This window comes from Ursus arctos, unplaced genomic scaffold, assembly GCF_023065955.2.
Source record: "Ursus arctos isolate Adak ecotype North America unplaced genomic scaffold, UrsArc2.0 scaffold_1, whole genome shotgun sequence".
NCBI lineage: Eukaryota > Metazoa > Chordata > Mammalia > Carnivora > Ursidae > Ursus > Ursus arctos.
In genome coordinates this window covers 91838295-91855380 of record NW_026622763.1, presented here as the reverse complement: position 1 = coordinate 91855380, position 17086 = coordinate 91838295, and the positions used below count along the sequence as shown (strand labels likewise).

The 17086-nt window shown below is 62.2% G+C and overlaps 1 protein-coding gene across 1 annotated transcript; it reads right to left on the bottom strand.

Moving 5' to 3' along the window:
* Nucleotides 1-1480: 1480 nt before the first annotated feature.
* SLC4A3 (solute carrier family 4 member 3) lies at nt 1481-14806 on the bottom strand. The gene is given in 25 exon segments (XM_057305093.1): nt 1481-1810; nt 2278-2451; nt 2638-2807; nt 3141-3394; nt 3867-4033; nt 4516-4605; nt 4949-5167; nt 5644-5838; nt 6040-6188; nt 6532-6750; nt 6949-7174; nt 7847-8031; nt 8458-8557; nt 9008-9191; nt 9457-9592; nt 10044-10224; nt 10397-10545; nt 12100-12214; nt 12216-12300; nt 12723-12837; nt 12990-13248; nt 13250-13281; nt 13888-14053; nt 14399-14542; nt 14702-14806. Coding segments are annotated over 24 exon segments (3699 nt in total). The 5' UTR covers nt 14450-14542; nt 14702-14806; the 3' UTR covers nt 1481-1732.
* Between the last annotated feature and the right edge of the window lie 2280 nt (nt 14807-17086).

The window sequence follows — 17086 nt, the reverse complement described above, 5'->3', positions numbered from 1 at the left end:
AGCCGCACTTTCCTGGCTCTGGTCACCACTTCCCCTCAGGGGCTCAGGAAGGAGCCGGTTCTGTCCTGTGGGGTCCTGGCATCCCCCAGACCAAATGGGGAAACGCACCACACCAAGTCCCGGCGTGGAGCCAGGCTACCCGATCAGGGCTCGGGAAAGGGACAGAGTCCTGCATACGAAGCTTCTCAGCCAAGGCCATCAGAGCGTGTGGCCCCTGACATCTCCTTTATCGTCTGCTCTGCACTGGTCTGTGGTCTAGGTTTTTGCGCTTAACCTTGACTTTGCCCCTGGCACAGTTCTTCCGAAACTCCACCTGGACTTGGCCAATCTAAAGGAAAAGGGATTTTGTCTTCACAGAGGCCCAGGGAGCCTGTCAAAGGCCTGATGAAGTTAGAGACCATCGTGTCGTCAGAGACCAAAAGGAATGAAATGCTCACACCTGAATGACAATCCGGGACATCTAGAAGGGCGCACCTCTTCCCTAAGAACACAACACACAGCCTCGCGGTGGTCTGTCCCCTCTCTGCTGACCAGCTTCAGGGCTCTAGCAGGTGGCCTGAACACCGGGGAGGAAACGGAATAGGATAAGGAAGCAGGGCCAGCAAAGGTGGGGCTGAGGGATTCCGGCTCTGGATGCTCAGAGCCACCCAGGGCTGTGGAACTCCGGGGAACCTTTCTGTAACCCCACCGCCACCCCCACCCCGTCTCCCCCAGGCAGGTACGGAATTTGCTTGAACGGAGTTTCCGACCAAGAGATCCAGTGGGTCCACCAGATGGCAGTGCTACTCCTGCCCGGAAGGGACAGAGCCTGCAGTGTGCGCGAGTGGCCACCAGGGGGCAACACAGGGACAACCGGCTTCGCTTGGCTACTGGTTGCCTAGCAACTGTGACGCAATGGGCTCCCAGTTTGCACCCTCTTCAAGGCCTCCCAGGTTATTTCTGGCAGAACAGACTGTTGCACAAGGAGTGGCCTCAGGAATCCTCAAACTGCTACTCTTAAGCCGTGAGAATCTAAAATGGTCCAGGGACCCCAAATGCAGCGCCACCCTGGCGTCTAGGGGGTTGGGCTACTGTCCCTGCTCCTCAGAATGCCAGGGATCAAGAAAAGAAAACATTTTCCATTTCCTTCTACAGCCCCACAGCCGCTGGGGTCAATCTGATTTCCCCAATGGCTAAAGAGAAGCCACCTCCTCTCTCACCCCTCCCCCACGCTCTCCCTTCCAAGCAGGAGCTAGATTAGCAGTATGTGACCTTGAGCCAGACCTTGAGCCTCCTGCGTCCCGGCTGTACTTTCGAGGGCTCAAGGGGGTGATGATAAGGTCCAGCTCTGACCTTCTGTGGTCTTGATTCTCTCCCTTTCCCCCGAGAATTCTGTCCTTGCCTCAAACCTCTCCCTGGTTTTGATGACCCTGAAAAGAGAATTCTTCCAATTCCAGTTGGATAAGCATGACCAGACAGACCAGAGGTGGAACCAAGAAAGTGAGGCAGACACAAGACAAGGAGTGTGGTTATAATGAGCTCAAAGCCTGTGCCGTTCTGGTCTGTGAAGGGGCCTGGGTGAGCCAAGGTCGGTGCCCGGGCAGAGTCAGCGGGCGCTCTGGCCGTGGCGTGAGTGGTTCCGGCACGTCTCTGGGTTGGGAGGAGCCTGCTGGCCCCGGGGCTGGGCTCTGCCTGGGGCCCAGGTGTGGATCACTAAGGTGTCAGGGTCTCTGAGGGCCACCACGGCCGAGGGTCACACAGGCATGTGCAGCTCGTTGTACTCATCCTGGCCGTCCTCGTCAAAGTTTGGCTCAGCATCTTCCGAGTCCAGCTGCAGAGAGGAGAAGGTCGGGGAGGGGCGGGGAGGCGGCGCTCGCCCTCCCGCTCCCCCAGCAACTTCTCAGGCCTCGCGATCTGCGGGAACCATCAGGGACCACAGCCCAAAGCACACGTCCCTCCAGCCAAAACCCTCAGGTCATGGCCCCAGTGACACCTCCTGATAATAGTAAAAACGAGAGCAACTCCCACTGCCCAGCCATCCGCAGCAGTCCTATGCTTTACTTCACACCAAACCATCACGCTCAGTGCTTTACGGGCACTAGGTTTCAATCCTCGCCACAAGTCTATAAGGTAGACTCCATTATCAGTCCATTTAAGCAGACGGAAGTAAGATTCCAGGTGCTTAGAGAACTTGCCTCCGGTCACACAGCTGGCAGGAGGCACAGCAGAGACTGGAAGCCAGGCCTCCCTGGTTCCAGGGCCCCTTGGGCGAACAGGGCCCCCAGCAGCTTCCCTTACCGCCTGCAGCTCCCTGTCCTGGAAGAGCCGGGGCAGAAGGCAACGCCTCAGAGGCACCGTGAGCAGCAGCAGGAAGGGAAAGGCAAGGGAGGCGGCCGTGGACTTGACCACCCAGAGCAGGGCGATGCAGCTCAGCTGGATACAGGTGAACAGGTGCATTCGCCACGTCTTCACCTGCAGAGTGGGCCTCAAGTGTCACGGCGCAGCGCCCAACCCGCTCCCACCCACACCTTTGGGGCCGGAGTTCCCCAGGTCCCCAGACTTACCCTCCACAGTCGCTCTGTCCATCTCCAGCCCTGGCACCCCTCGCACCCCCGCCCCATCAGGCCATCTGCCCACCTCCACGCTGCCCGGCCCTACCTTGGTCACATAGGGTTGCTCAGGATGGTGTTTTGCCGGCATGAGGATAAGCAACAGACGCTGGGACAGCTGGATACCGGACAGGGACGTGACCCCCATGTACAGGAAAATCCCAAAGAGTACGGCCAACGGGATCCGGCGCAGCACAGCCCCCATGACGATGGACAGGCCTGGAGGAGATGACACAGACCTACCTGACCCCTCGGACAGCCCCCATGACGATGGACGGGCCTGGTGAAGTGGGGACCAGCTGGGCCTCATTGCTACACACGAGAGAGGATGGAGCCGGACGGAGAACCCAGAAAGGGCTCAGGGTAAAAAGGCTCAGAGTGTCACGAGGCAGGTTGGGGTGAGAGCAGTGCTAGACACAATGTGTCGGAAGACACGGAGGGGACCTGGGGCCAGCCTGGGAGGGAGAGTGGATGGAAGGCCACAGGGTCCATGAAGGCAGGTGTGCAGAGCGGGAGCTGGGGCCTTGCGAGGTGCGAGGCGGGTGCTCTCACCCACGAGGCTGGCGATGAGCACTCCGGTGACCCGCTGCTCCCGCACCTCCTGGATCTGGGGCTTGTCGCCGGGCGCAATGGCAGTGCGCATAACCGTCAGGGCATTCACGTGGGTGACCGAGCGGACGGTGGCGGCCGTGAGCCAGGGCAACCCAAACAGCCCGCAGAGCCCACCCAGGGAACCAATCAGCAGCAGGTCCAGGTGGAAGCCGGAGCCCTTGAGCAGCCTCCGGGCCTTCTGGCTGACGATGAGCCTGCAGGCACAGGACGGAAGGGCGGCTGAGTGGCAGGGACGGCAGGCTGGTCGCGGGGCAGTGTAGTGGGGAAGGACCAGCGCAGACTGAAGAACCCTCCCTGGGATCTGCCAGCTTCCTCTTCCAAGTTCCCAAAGTGATGTTCTCACCTCGAAGCACATTTGAGCTAAAACCTCAGACTGTGGATATTTAAAACGCCACAAAAGCCAGATGCCAGATCTCACCACATTGTGGTTTAACCAAAATGAGACACATGTGAGCATCACTGGGTGAGAGAACACAGTGCCAGACTGTTGTGAGGACTGCCAAGTGCCACCCTGCATATGGTGGTGGGGACAGATGGAGCTCCTGTCACAGCACTGGAGGGAAACCGTGCCCCGGGCCATGTGCCCCGCCCCCACCCTTGCCACCCATCCTGCTGCCTTCCACTCCTCCCCAGCCTCCCCCACCCAGGGTCCCCCAGCCCTCTCACGCAGTGATCTGAGTCTCCATGAAGATCAGGATGAGGACCAGCAGGGCAGGGACAGCAGCTGCCACCATCATCCAGGGAGGGAAAGGACGGGTACTGCCCAGGGGTGGGATGAACCACGTGCGCTTATGGGGGGACGTCACTGAGAGCCCAGTGGGCACCGTCAGCTTCTGCGTGGCAGGAAGGAAGACGGGGTTCGGGGACATAGCCTCCCCACATAGCAGCTGCTCTCACCCAGCTCTGTGTTCCCAGTGCCAGGGCTCCAGAAAACCCAGATATGAACAGGTTTGGGGCAAATTAGTTTTTCATCTTCCGGAGTCCCTCCAAGGATTAGACACAGAACAGAGAATGACATCCTTTCTCCCTGAGCCCCAGGCACACCTGTCCTTTGGCCCCCAGCTCCATACCTGCTCCAGGAGTCTAGGCTGAGGGTCACGCAGAGCCTCAGACCCCCGGCTGGCCTCATCTGCTGAACCACTCAGCTGCCCCCAGCCCACCCACCCCAGCATGGCCCCAGCAGGTCTCCACTTCACTAAAAAAGCTGAATTCTGCCCATGACCGTGGCCACTGCGGCAATGGGAACTTGTCGTGGCCTCCCTCCCGAGACTCTGGGGTGAGAACCCGCTGCTGGAGGGAGGCGGGGCTTGCTCACCTGCGTGTATGTGTCTGTAATGGAGTAATCCACTAAGACCATCACCAGAATGGAAATGGGGATGCCAAAATCCCCAATGATGCGGCGAGCCTTGAGAGGGGCCAGTGCGGGAAAGGAGCAAAGGGTAGAAGTGAGGTCAACAGACTAACACAGGGACTTATTACTCCCAACTCTCTCGGGTCTGAGCTGGAGCCAGAAATCCCCCTCCCTGCCCCTCTAAATCCCACAGGTGCTGCCCAGCTCAGGAGGGCATTCCTGGTCTGATTGAACTCTGAAGCTTCTGACCGGGAAGGGACTGCACAGATGGAGTTTAGGTCCATGGGTTGACTGGGAGAAGGGGAAAGCCCCCCTCTGGAGCGGAGACTGGCCGTGAGGGCGGGAACTCGGGGGGCAGGGGGAACCCACAGGGGCTCCCCGCTCCTCAGCCACACACCTTGCCTCCCAGGAAGCGGCTGTTCCTGAACTTCCGCAGGAAGAAGGCAATGAGAAAGGTCCCAAGCATGAGGATGAGGGAGAGCAGAGCCGTGTTGGGCTGGTTCCTCGGGCCAGGCAGCCCCTCGGTGGGGGGCACGGCACTCCCGTTTAGCTCTAGCCCAGCCTCCGATGTCCCCTCAGGGGGGTAGAATGGCAGCAATGGGTGCTCCGTGAACACCTGTGTGGGTTACAAGGTTGCCCTAGCACTCACCTGGGCAGGTGACCCTAATTCTATCACCCTGATTTCATACCGCTGTGGGGAGGAGTGCTGACCCCTCACACACCTGGCCAGGCAACAGTATCACAGGATATGCAGCCACGTCTCACACACACCACACACACACACACACACACACACACACACACACACACTCCTCTACGAAAGGACCCCCATAGCGCTGACAGTGCCCCACACCATCACATACTGGATGAATCCTGCTGGAGTTCTAACCTGTACCCTCGGGGTGGGACTCCCTGCCCTGCAGCTCTGACCTAGCCCAGGGTGTCCCGACCCCCCACGCCCACACCCAGCAGAGCCCTCCTCCTCGTCCCCTCTGCTCCCAATGCTCCCTGCTGCCCCCTCCCATGCTCTCCCCACCAGGGCGCTGCCCAGCCCCCCCAACCCCCCCCCCCCCGACCTCTCTGGACCGCCACCTTGTAGAGCTTGTGGAAAGTCTCGTAGATGAAAATAAGCGAGATGAGGAAGGCGAAGATCTCCTGGGTGAAAGGTGAGATGTAACGGACCAGGAAGCTGCCTTCAGCGGCCACCAGGGCAAGGACAAAGACCACCAGCCAGAGGCCAACCCACACGCGGCCGGTGAGGTACTCCAGGTCCTGGGCTCGGCAGAACTGGAGGCCAGGAGGGAGGTGTGGTTACCCACGGCGGTCTGCCCTGGACATCGGGCCCTCTGGGATGGGACAGGGTGGGGGCAGAGTGGGGGGGACCCTCAAGGGGGAGGAGGGGAGAGACTGCTGGGACCCATCACCTGGGCTGAGAGATGGGACATGAGATCTCGGAAGCGGGGGGGGGGGGCAGGGGAGGGCTGTCACCTTGAAGAAGGCTTCTTCAAAGACCAGCAATGGCCCTGAGAAACCAACCACAAGCAGCGGCTGGGCCCCCAGCAGAGAGAAGAGGACGCCAAGCACCGCAGTGGACACGATCAGCTCGGACACGCCCATCAGCCCCTCAGTCTTCTCCCCTGGTGCGGGCAAGGGTCAGCGGGAGGGTCCTGCCTGGCTCCTTCTACCAGGCCCCTCCTCTTCATCTAGCCCACCCTGACCTGGGGACCCGACAAGAACAGAGCAGCCCTGCAGAGCAATCGATAGGTCCCGCTCCCCAGCCCCACCCTCCCACCTCCCTCACCACCACCCTCCCACTCCACCCCCAGCACCCCCCCAAAACACAGGCTCCCCTACCCCTTGTTCACCCTTCCTGCCCCCCTCTCACTTTATAGCTGCCTGCAAAAATGATCCCTGGGGCCCCTGACCACAGACCTTACAGGTGATGCTGGGTCCCCCTCCCCGGCCTCCCCTCCCCCTCACCTAGCAGCCCCCCGAAGGTGATGGCAGGGCTGAGGGCCGCGAAGTAGATGAAGAGCACGGCTGCCACACACTGGGAGTGCAGGGCGTCCCGCAGATCACTGGGGTAATGGGGGTACCGACGCTTCACATCCCGCACAAGCCCCCCAAACACCGAGCCAGTCCGCCGCAAGGGGTCATCTTCGGGGGTCACCTCGGAGCCCCCCAGCTCCACCGACAGCTCTGGGGGAACAAGGAGCTGCTGGAGCACAGACCACCCCCTCCTACTGCCCCCCCCCGGGGGGGTGCTCAATCCTTCCCATCTGGGGCTGGAGGCCAGCATCCAGGAGTTAGGGAGTCGGGACAGGCTGGGCTCACGACCTTAGGAGCTGTGGGGGGGAGAGCGGGGGTGGGGTGGGTATGAGCCCCAAAGGGTCTGACCTTTCCCGGGGGCCACATAGCTTCCCTGGGTGGTCATCTCCACTTTGGTCTGTTCACGCTCCCGCCGCTTCCTCAGCAGCTCCCGCTGGAAGGCGGCCACGGAACGCAGCAGGTCACGGCCCTCCACCTCTGACGGAGGAATCACGATGCTGCCATCCAGGAACTCACTAATGGCGCTCAGGAGGTCCTGCCGGTCGTCCGCCTGGTAGGCAGCCTCATGAAACAGCTGCGGGCAGGAGAGGCAAGGGCTGAGCCCCCCAGAGAGCCCCTGGGAGGGCTTCAGGGAGGAGGTGTGGGGCCGTCACCGAGCCAGAGGCAGGGTGGGTGTTTAGCCACATATACAGGTCCAGTCCAATTGTCAAAATATTGACTCGCTGGCCAGCAATCGGCCACAGCCCTGAACCTCCGAGTGCCTTCTATTCCTCTAGGAGCTTCCAGACTTTTCCACGATGCAACAACTCAAGGGGCAATGCTGGGCACAGCAGGGGCCCCCAGAACCATTCTGACTGGGGAGTTCCCACCCCCTACAAGTTGGGCAGTTAGCGTTCCCCACATCACCCCTGGCTGAAGGACCTTCCTGTCCCAGCTGAGGAGAAGCCACAGCAAAGACCAACATACCCAGGCCTCCCTTTCTAGTCTCATGCCACATTCAAGACTTGGGGGTCTGGGGTTTTTCTCCCCTTTCAACCACCTCCCCTTCCCACAGCCCCAGCCCAGGGCTCCCTTTTCTCCCCTCAGCCAACAGCTCCCTCTACCACCACTCCAGAGCACTGCCCCCCCCCCCAGAAGAGCCCCTGCAGGGCCAAGGATAGAGGCAGTAAGCGACAGGGAAAAAGGAGGGCCCGGGGGGGAGGGGGTACAGGCCTAGAGCACCCAACCCAGGGTCTGCAGGACCCACCTTGTCAGACATGAGGGTGGCAATGGAGCGCCCAAGCTCGTGATAGTCAGTGCTGGTTTGGTTGGGACCCAGCATCACAAAGAGGAATCGAACGGGCACAGGGACCTCGAGCACAGACTCCAAGAGCACAGCCTCATTCAGGCGCACAAAAGCTGCCGCCGGCTGCTCCAGGAAAGGCACACAGCCTGGGGGAACAGTAAGGCACAGGGCACTGGGCAAAGAGGAGCCGCCCAGGCTGGCCCTGGAGAAAACATCTGGGGCCATCATGTACAGTTGAGCAGGTTGAGTACTGCACAAAGAAACCCTGATCTAAATGTTTTTTTATATTTATATGTTTATATATTTATTATAATTTACCAATAGATGAAAAGTTACGAGTTTCCAAGAAGGAGTGCTTCTTTTTAATTCTCACAAAAGTGCTCTATGGACTAGCGGCAGTCCGAGATAACAGAAAACTGGATGGGAAGCAGGCAGAGGACTGGAAAGCGCGAGCTGGGGGCGAGACAGGTCAGGAAGGGTAGGGACGCACTGGGGGCCTGGCCAGCGGGCCAGAGCTGAGGCCGAGCAGAGCACGGTGGAAGCACACACACCCAGGACCCCTGCCTCCTCACCCACGAGCACAACGGTAGCCTCAGCATCTTCAGGGATCTTCTCCAGCAGCTTCAGACTTTTTCCCCGGTGACCATCTCCCCCAGGCATGTGGAGAGGCTTCTGAGGACGCAGAACTGGAATAGGGCTGGGACCCTGACCGGAGGCCGTGGCAGGCCCTCCCATCCCTTGTTCCAGCCTTGGACTATGCCCTCCAACCCCTGGACCTGGGCCCTGTTTTTTCCCCTCCCCAGCCAGGAAAGGGACCATTGGTGATGTGCCCCACATCGAGAGGAGACTGCTCAGGTGCTGGACCCCCCTCCAAGCTGGCCACTACCACCTCTGCCTTATCCTGTTGAAATGGGAGCCATGGGTTTGCCACATTGTCCCATTTAAACCTCCTGTTTCTTTAGGGCTGGGGCCCTCATGCATGTCTCCTATAGATCCCCCCACATGCCTCATATGGTGCCAGGTATCCAACCTTCCCAACCCGCGCAGGGAAGCTAACGGTGGCCTCCAGCTAAACCAGAGTGCCCTCAGTCCCCCAGCCCAGGTCCAAGCAAGGCGACTGACCTCCTTAGCATCAGGGTCATGAGGCCAGAGTGGGGCTGGCTCCCCCACGTCATCAGCCATGGTGGGCACGGCGCCGTCAGGGCCATGGCTGGGGGTGGGGTGATGATTCCCCAGGACCGAGTTCACGCTGGAGCTGGACGGGTTTCGGGGAAAGAAGCCACTGTCCTTGTCATCATTGGGATGGCTGTGAAGAGGGCAGAGGGGGCAAGGCAGGTTAGGCAGAGAGGCCCTTAATGCAGAGAAACGGAGGGTCAGGCTTTCACCCCTTCTCCCTCCATGTAAAAAAAGAAAACTTTCTCGTGGCTGGTGCTGTCCGAGCACAAATGAGGAATAAGCTTCCCATCGCTGGGGTTATACAAGCAGAGGCTAGAAAGCCGCACAGGAGAGTCTGTGCTCCTGGAAGGGCATGGGCACTAGATGGCCCCCTCCCAGCCCCCCCACCCTGGCACCTGTGTTTCAGCAGAAGGGTGCGCAGGACGCTGGCCCGGTCCTCTGGACGGATCTGGTCAGACACGATCATGGTCTCCACCACAAGGTGGGCGATCCCCGGCAGAGTGGTCTGCTCCAGGTCCAGGAGGGCAGCTCCTAGGGGCACAGTCGGGGGAGGGGGCGCAGTCCCATCAGAGAGGAAAAGCCACCCCACCGCCTTGCTCCCCAAGGGCAGGAAGACACGCCGGCTGAGCTGAGCACCCGATGCGCACGGGGCGATATGCTGTGCCACCGGCACAGACGAGCCAAACACAGGGACGTGCAGACGGAACACAGAGCAAGGGCACAGCCCCTCCAAACCCAGGGAGGGGAGTCACTGGTTAGCCTACTGCATGGGGACGGGGAGCCTAGAGTGGCACAGCCCGGCCCCTCCGAGCTTAGGGCTACGCAGGCAGTCGGACTCCACATCCCCAAGTGGCAGCCAGACCTCACCTGGGCGCCGGCCTCCAGGGAGGAGCTCCCCAGCGCTGGACGGCCTGCCGCCGGCCTAACTCCACGGTCTGTGAAGAGGGCACGCAGCCCAGGGCCAGGCCTGCAGGGCCCCTACCATGCGCGATAGTCCTCCTGAGCTCCAGAAGGCTGCGGAAGGAGAGCGAGGCCACGTGGGGCTTCCCCCAGCGCTCTGTCTCTTCCTCCACGTCCTCCTCGAACTTGATCCAGCGCGCCGTCTCCCGCCAGTGGGGCTCCTGGCTGCGGTCCAGCGTCAGCTCGTTCAGCTCCACAAACACCTGCGGCGGACGCCAGGGGTGAGGGGCCAGGGGCCGCCCAGCGGCATCGGCCGCCCGGTGGCATCGGAGCCGTAGCAGCCAGGCAAGGCTGGGGGGCGGGGAGGAGGGCAGGGGAGACTCAGGGGAGGAGAGGGGAGAGGAGGCCACAGGTCCACCCCTCCGGCTCCTGTACCTCATGAGGCCTCCGATCCAGCTGCTTCTTCTTCTTCTTCCTGCGAAGGATGGGGGCCAAGCCCCCAGGGCTGCCCCTCCCGGCCTGCGTCCGAGACGGCTTCTTCACGAGGTGCCGCCTCACGCCGGGGTTATCCTCTAGCCGGTGACCTGCGGGCAAGGCAGGCCTGGTGGTCCCGGGGGTCCAGCTCGGGGCCTCGAGGTCAGAGACAAGCCCTTCGGCCCCCTGCTCTAGTCAGCCGGGGGCCATGTCCACACAACCCCATAAGTCAGCACGGCCATGTCACAGACAAAGACACGAAGGCCCAGAGAGGGGGAAGGACGACCCCACAGTAGCACAGGGGACCACTGGCCAAGCCACTGTAAAAAGGCAAACCCCAACTCAGTCCACAGCCCCGGCTGCCTACCCTCCCCCACAGCCACTGCCTCTCACTCCAGAGCACCGTCACCTGTATCGAGTCACCAGGGCCCCCAATACTTTCCCTGTGTCCTCTCTTGGCACCCAGGTCTCCCCCACAGATACACATCTGGCAGACTCAAGCAGAGCTCTGGCCCTTCCTCCTTGCTTGCCCCTTCCAGGCCTGCGGCTGTGAAGAGGCCAGCAGCCCGGTTACTCACAAGGTGGTCCCCCTGCCATGGGGCTCAGCTGGCCCTGGGTGGGTTCCCCCAGGTCACCGTCCTCAAGGTCCAGCGCCAACATTTCTAAGTCCTCTGAGGCCAGAGAGTCTCGAGGGCTGGGGGCCGGAGCCATCCAAGAGCCCTGGACCTCCGCGTCCCCAGGCCCGGGGCTCGGTGCCCTGTTGGGCTCTGTGACCTCCTCCAGCAGGCTCATCATTCAACGGGTGGCCGAGCCCTCAGGCCCCGCTCCTCCCCAGAGCCCTGGCTCTCCTAAAAGGTGGGAGCCTGGACCAGTGGTCTTAGTTCAGCCTGAGCCTTCTGACTCCCCACAGCCCCAGGCCGGCTCCCTGCTGCTTCCAGCCCCCACCCTGAGTCTGTAAACACGCCCTCCCCCTGACCCCCCCCCCACCCCACTGCTGCCATCGGATTGTTCCTGTCCCTGTCCTCAGGCCCTGGCAACTTTCCATGACGTACTGAGCTCAAAGCCCTCCCCACCAACCCCTGCCCACACACTGTGCTTCCAAGGGGGAGGGAGGTGGGTTCAGTGGTGCCCCTGGCCTGGGCACAGAGCCCCGTGGGTGATGACAGGTGGCACAGAAACCAGGGCACTGATAAGATGGAAGGAATGTGCCGCGATCACAGCCAGGCCCTGCCAAGGGTGGTGCGACGAGTCAGGGCCCCCGATGTAGGGAGAAGCAGGACCTGGACGAGTGGCTCACCCTCAGGGGGCCAGCGTGAAGAAGACAAAAAGAGTTTTCCCTGAGAAGAGGAGCCTTGGGGGGAGGGGTATATAATGTCTCCAAAGGTCACGTGGAAGAGGGGTTGCCTTATTCAGGGGGTGACTCAGAGGACAGAATCAGGACAGAAGGGCAGAGGTGTCATGAAGGGAAATCTCAGCTCTGGCAACCAGAGAGGTGGCTTCGTGAGGTAATGAGCTCCCCATCCCTGGCCAGGTTCCAGGAGACAGGGATCCTGCAGAGGGGACTCAGCGCTGGGTTGGGGAGAGCACGGAGCTTCTCCAGGGCTCCCCACAGGCCGAGCACCCGTGGGGGTGGGCCAGGGGGGCTGCCACGGCATGTCACTCACTCTTCATGTCGTCCAGGTCCGCAGAGCCCAGCATCTGGGCCTCCGCCTCATCCGTGGGCACCTGCTGCTCCGGGCCTCCTGGGGTACCCAGGGCACTGCCTGGGCACAGCCGCTCCCCGCAGGTCATAGCTGGCCGACGGGCTCCACGGCCGGCTCTTCTCCCCAGCGACTCGGGAGACCCGGGCCCGGGGGCTTGAGGAGCTGAGGAAGCACCATGGCAGCCTTGGACTTGACAGGGAACCACGGTGGAGATGGGCCAGGTTAGGGGGTTCCTTTGCCCTCCCCCAGCTTGGGGTGGGGCCTAGAACAGCCCCCTGGGCGCTAGACACAGACTCTCTGGTCCGAGAAGGAAGCTCACCTCCACCTCCTTGCCCCCCTCTCACTGTCCCCCCCCCTCGCCCCCCTCCTCTCTTTCTTCCACCTGTATCCCTGTCCTCCTCTCTAGTGACTCCCTGTCTCTCCTCCTTGTCAATCCTATGGACAGAGAGGGGATGTGCCCCTCCCCCCTTCCTCTGTTCCCTCTCCTCTCCTCCCCTCTTCTTCTCCAGGGTCAGAGCTGGGAACCCTCCCCAGGGTCAGAAGGGAGCCTGGGACCTGCTCTGGGCTGGGCTGGAGGCTGGTACCTGACTGACTGCTGGGGGCTCTTGTCAGAGCAAGGGCCCATGGATGGCAGGGGCTTGGTGAAGGCAGCCCTCCCAGACAGGCCGGGACTGTCATCCTCATCACTTCCGATGAGAACTGTGGACGAACCAGAGTGCCCTGGGTCCCTACACCAGCTCAGCCCCCAACCCCTGACTCTGCTTCTCCCAGGCAGTCCTGGCCCCCTCTCCTGCGTCCCCTTCCCCTCCTCTCTGCACCCCTCTCTGAGGAGCCAGCCCTGCTTCAGGGACAGACCCCTACCTTTGCTTTCTGTGGGGACCCTGAGGGCAGGGGCTCCACAGGTTCTGCGTCAGATTCCCCTTCTTCTTCCTCCTCCTCCTCCTCTTCCTCCTCCTCCACTCCGGCGCCCCCCTCCTCCTGGATGGGAGGGGTCCCCTCCGAGGGGGGAGCCGAGGTTTTCTCCTTCTTCCTCTTCCTCCTGGTCTGCCGGGCAGAGGTGGGGGGCAGTCGCCGCAGCTTGTGGGGTGGAGGCAGGCGCGCCGAGAGCGGGGTGGTGGGTGTGGTGGGATGTGTGCCGGTGAACTGGGGGTGCAGGAGAGCCGGTTGGGGGTCCCCACAGCAGAAGGGGGCCCCCACCACCCTTGGGGCACACACCTTATTCTAGCCCAGGGCCTCAAACAAGGGCACCCTAGAACTTCCTCGAGAGCCAGGCTCCCCCCAACACCTGCGTCCATGTCCTGCCATTGGTAAGGCCTGGGAGAGTGGGGGAACGGGAGTCAGGGAGAGGGCGGGTCGTGAAAAGGGGGCTGGGGGAAATGGGAGGACAAGATACAGCGAGGGGGGAAGGCAGAGTTAGAAGAGCTGAGGGAGGTAAGGAGGCAGAGAGAAGAGAGCAGGGCCGGAGGTATGGCAAAGCCTTAGGGAAGATGAAGGTCACCGAGGGACACCTCAGGCCCATCTCCCTAAGTCTCCCCCTGCGTCTGGGGCCCGGCTCCCCTGCAAGGTGGACAGGCGATGGGTGAGTGAGGCAGGATGACTTAACATGGCATGGTGGCCCAGCACAGCGTCCAGCACAGCGTCCAGCACAAGATGGCACTGGGTGACCAAGCCAGTGGTGAGCACGGTGATGGCGGCAATGAAGGTGATGGTGGTGAGAGCGGCCACACTAGGGGTCCCCAGGCTACCCACACTCAAAGTCCCGCTCGCTGTAGCTGCGGCTGGGCTTCTCGGGGTCCCAGGCCGGGGGCTTGCTGATGAGGTCCCCAAACCTGCTCACAGCCAAGGTCTTGCCCAAGTCATCGTCCTCCTCCTCCAGGTCTGGACTCAGAGGGGGCTCCTCCAAGGGCACCCGGACCTGCAGGGTCAGACAGCCTCTCCTAAGGACCCTTGACCCACGAACGCCCCACATCCACCCCAACTCCAAACCCTGGCTGGGGGCGGGGGAGACCAGCGGGCTCCACCTTCAACCACCCCCTCTCCCTGCGCCCCAGCCTTGGGTCAGCCTCCCAGGCGCCCAGAGCTTGCGAGGAGAGGGGGCAACAGAACTGAAAAAAAATACCGAAAGGCCCTCCCTTTCCCCATCCCCTCCAGCCCAGCTCCATCTCTGGATGTGGGGGGTCCCAAGGTCGGCCAGAGGACTCCCCTCTCCTCCTTGGGGTCCCTCCCCTCCTCTTCTCCCACCCCCGCGCGCGGCAGTCACCTGGGGTAGGGGGGAGGCGCCCCCGGGCGGCGGGATCACTCCGTTGGCCATGGCCGGGGAGGCGGCTCGGGAGCCTCTCGCTCACTGAGGGACCCGTGACCGGGTTGAGAAGAAGGGGGCGCTGCGGGGGCCTAGTGGGGAGCCCTGGGGGAGGAGGGCGGGGTCAGGAGCCTCGCGCGGCCGCCCTCTCCCCCTCGCCGAGCCCGATCGTCCGCCCGCCCAGGCGAGGCCCCGCCACGCCCGCGACACCCCGGGGCCCCGGCCCTGGCCCGCCGCGCCGCGCCCCGCCCCGCCCTGCGGTACCTCGGGGCTCCGGAGCGTGCGGGGCCTGCGCCGGCCGCCGCGCCCCATCTCCCTCCCGCGCGCGCTCTGGGGCCTGGCGCCGCGCAGGGCCGCACGGCCGGGGGGCGCCCGCCGCGGCGGCGGCGAGCCGTGCCGGCCAGGCGGACGCAGGCGCCGGAGCCCGCAGCCCGGGGCTCCACCTCCTCGCGTTCGGCTCCGCAGCTCCGCCGCCGCAGCCGCCGCAGCCGCCGGGCCGCACAATGGGAGCGGGCGGGCCGTGACTCACCCCGCCCCGGCCGGCCCGGCCCCCACGCGCGGGCCCCCGCAGGACCACCCCCCCCTGCCCACCAGCCCCTTCTCCGGGCGCCCCACGCAGCGCCGGGGGCGGGTGCACGGCCCCACATTCCCACAATCCCTAGGTCGCTCCCCTACTTTGCTTTTAGCCTCCCCTCCCTCCCCTCGGGAGCCCTGGAAGCGACCCCTGCACCACACAAGCCCCTCCAACCTGGGGAACGGAGCTCACAGACACCGGGAAAAGCCCCCGCCACCTCCCCCTTTAGTCCCAATATGGCCTCGGATGCCTCGCTTCTGCCACCGGGCACCACCCAACATTTGACCTTGGCACATTACCTCCCCTCCCGGTTTCCCCCTCTGTGGCCCAAGGGGCCTGGAGTAGGAGTGTTCCAGGGTTCCATCCAGCTCTAAGATTCTGTAGCTCAGTTTCCACATCTCCTCTCCCCTCGTCCGCTCCCTGGGGTCACATCTCCTTTTCCAAGGGCAAAGGTCTTTGGAAGGACCTGCTGCATCCCAGTTTGATCCTCTGGTGTCTGGCTGAAGCGGGCCACCTAGCACGAGGCTACACCCCATGACAGCCCCTCGACAGTATGTGTTGAAGCCACAGGGAAGCCAGGTCCCCGAATCCTTGGGAAGACGGAAGAGGATGTGGGGGCAGAACTGGGGAGGGAGCTAACGGGCAGGAGAGGGTGAGCCAGCCGCTCAGGAGAGGGAAACAAACGCCTGCAGAGAGGGGGTGCGGGGGAGAGCCAGGGGATTGGACATGATGGTGCTCTGCGGGGGAAGGAGGTTTAACCCTGTGACCTTGGACGTGCAATATACCCTCTCCCACCCCTGCCTTCATCTGGGTCTCAGCTCAACCCAAAAGAAGATTTTCAACGTTCAAGCACAAGGGGAGAGGGGAGGGCAGCTAGGGTCTGTGAACACCCACTGGCTTTGATGCGCGCTGGACCCTCTCCATACTCATCTCAGCCTTCCCACAACAGAGACGGCAGAGAGCCTTATTACCCCTGCCCCCTGGGGTCACAGCTGGGAAGCAGGCCAGGCAGCAGGGGTGTGTACAGGGGACTGTCAGAGCCACAGCCATTTAACTGCCACCCCTGCCTTTTACACTGAAAGAAATGTGCTTGGCCTCCCCATCCCGCAGGGTGTTGAGAGACAGAAAGAAGACAAGACGCCAGTGTAAGTGGGCTGCATGTACGTGGAGCACGTGAACTGTGCTCCAGAACTCGAGGTGCGAGACCCGTCTGTGATGGATTGAATTGTGTCCCCACAAATGTCTATGTTGAAGTTCTGATCCTGTGACCTCATATGGAAATAGCATAGTTACGGACGTTCGGGTGAGGTCATACGGGTAGGGTGGGCTCCTTTTCCAATATAACTGGTGTGGAAATGTGGACACAGACGTGCACTCGGGGAGGACACCCAAGGGAAGATGGGAGTCAGGCTGCCGCAAGCCAAGGAACTACCAGAAGCTACCAGAGAGGCCTGGAACAGATCCTGCTCTGGCATTTTCAGAGGGAACACAGCCCTGCTGACATCTTGATCTCAGATTTCCAGCCTCCAGAACCACGAGATAATAAATCTCTGTTGTTTGAGCCACTTAGTTTGTGTGACACGCTGATACACCATCCCAAACCTTTACACTCCGAGCCAGGTGACTTGGTTCCAAGTCTCTACCTTGAGGATTATTTACACAGGGCCCTCACCTCCTGAGAGATACTCAAGAGCCTTGGAGCCTTTCCTAGTCAGGAACGTTGCAGAGGATCCTCCCCAGTCTGCCTCCAACACCTTGGTCCTCCTCGCGGCCCCCGGCCCCTGGCTTCTAGGCCACAAGCTTGGACAGCGGCTACTTTGCTACCAAGACAGCCTGAGGAGGGTCCTGCCAACCTGTGACCCCCAGTGTACTGGGCCCTCGACACCGTGGCCTTAAAAGCACCACGTGATTCATGCTTCTGAGGCCCCTGCCTTCCCCCAGGGAGCCTGCTGAGCACAGACCCTCATCTTCCTGGACCCCTCAGACTCCCATCCTCTTCCCAGCTGGGGACTCTCCCACCCCACCCAGAGTCAGCAGCTTTGGTCTCTAGCCTCGGAAGTCCCTCCCCTTATCCC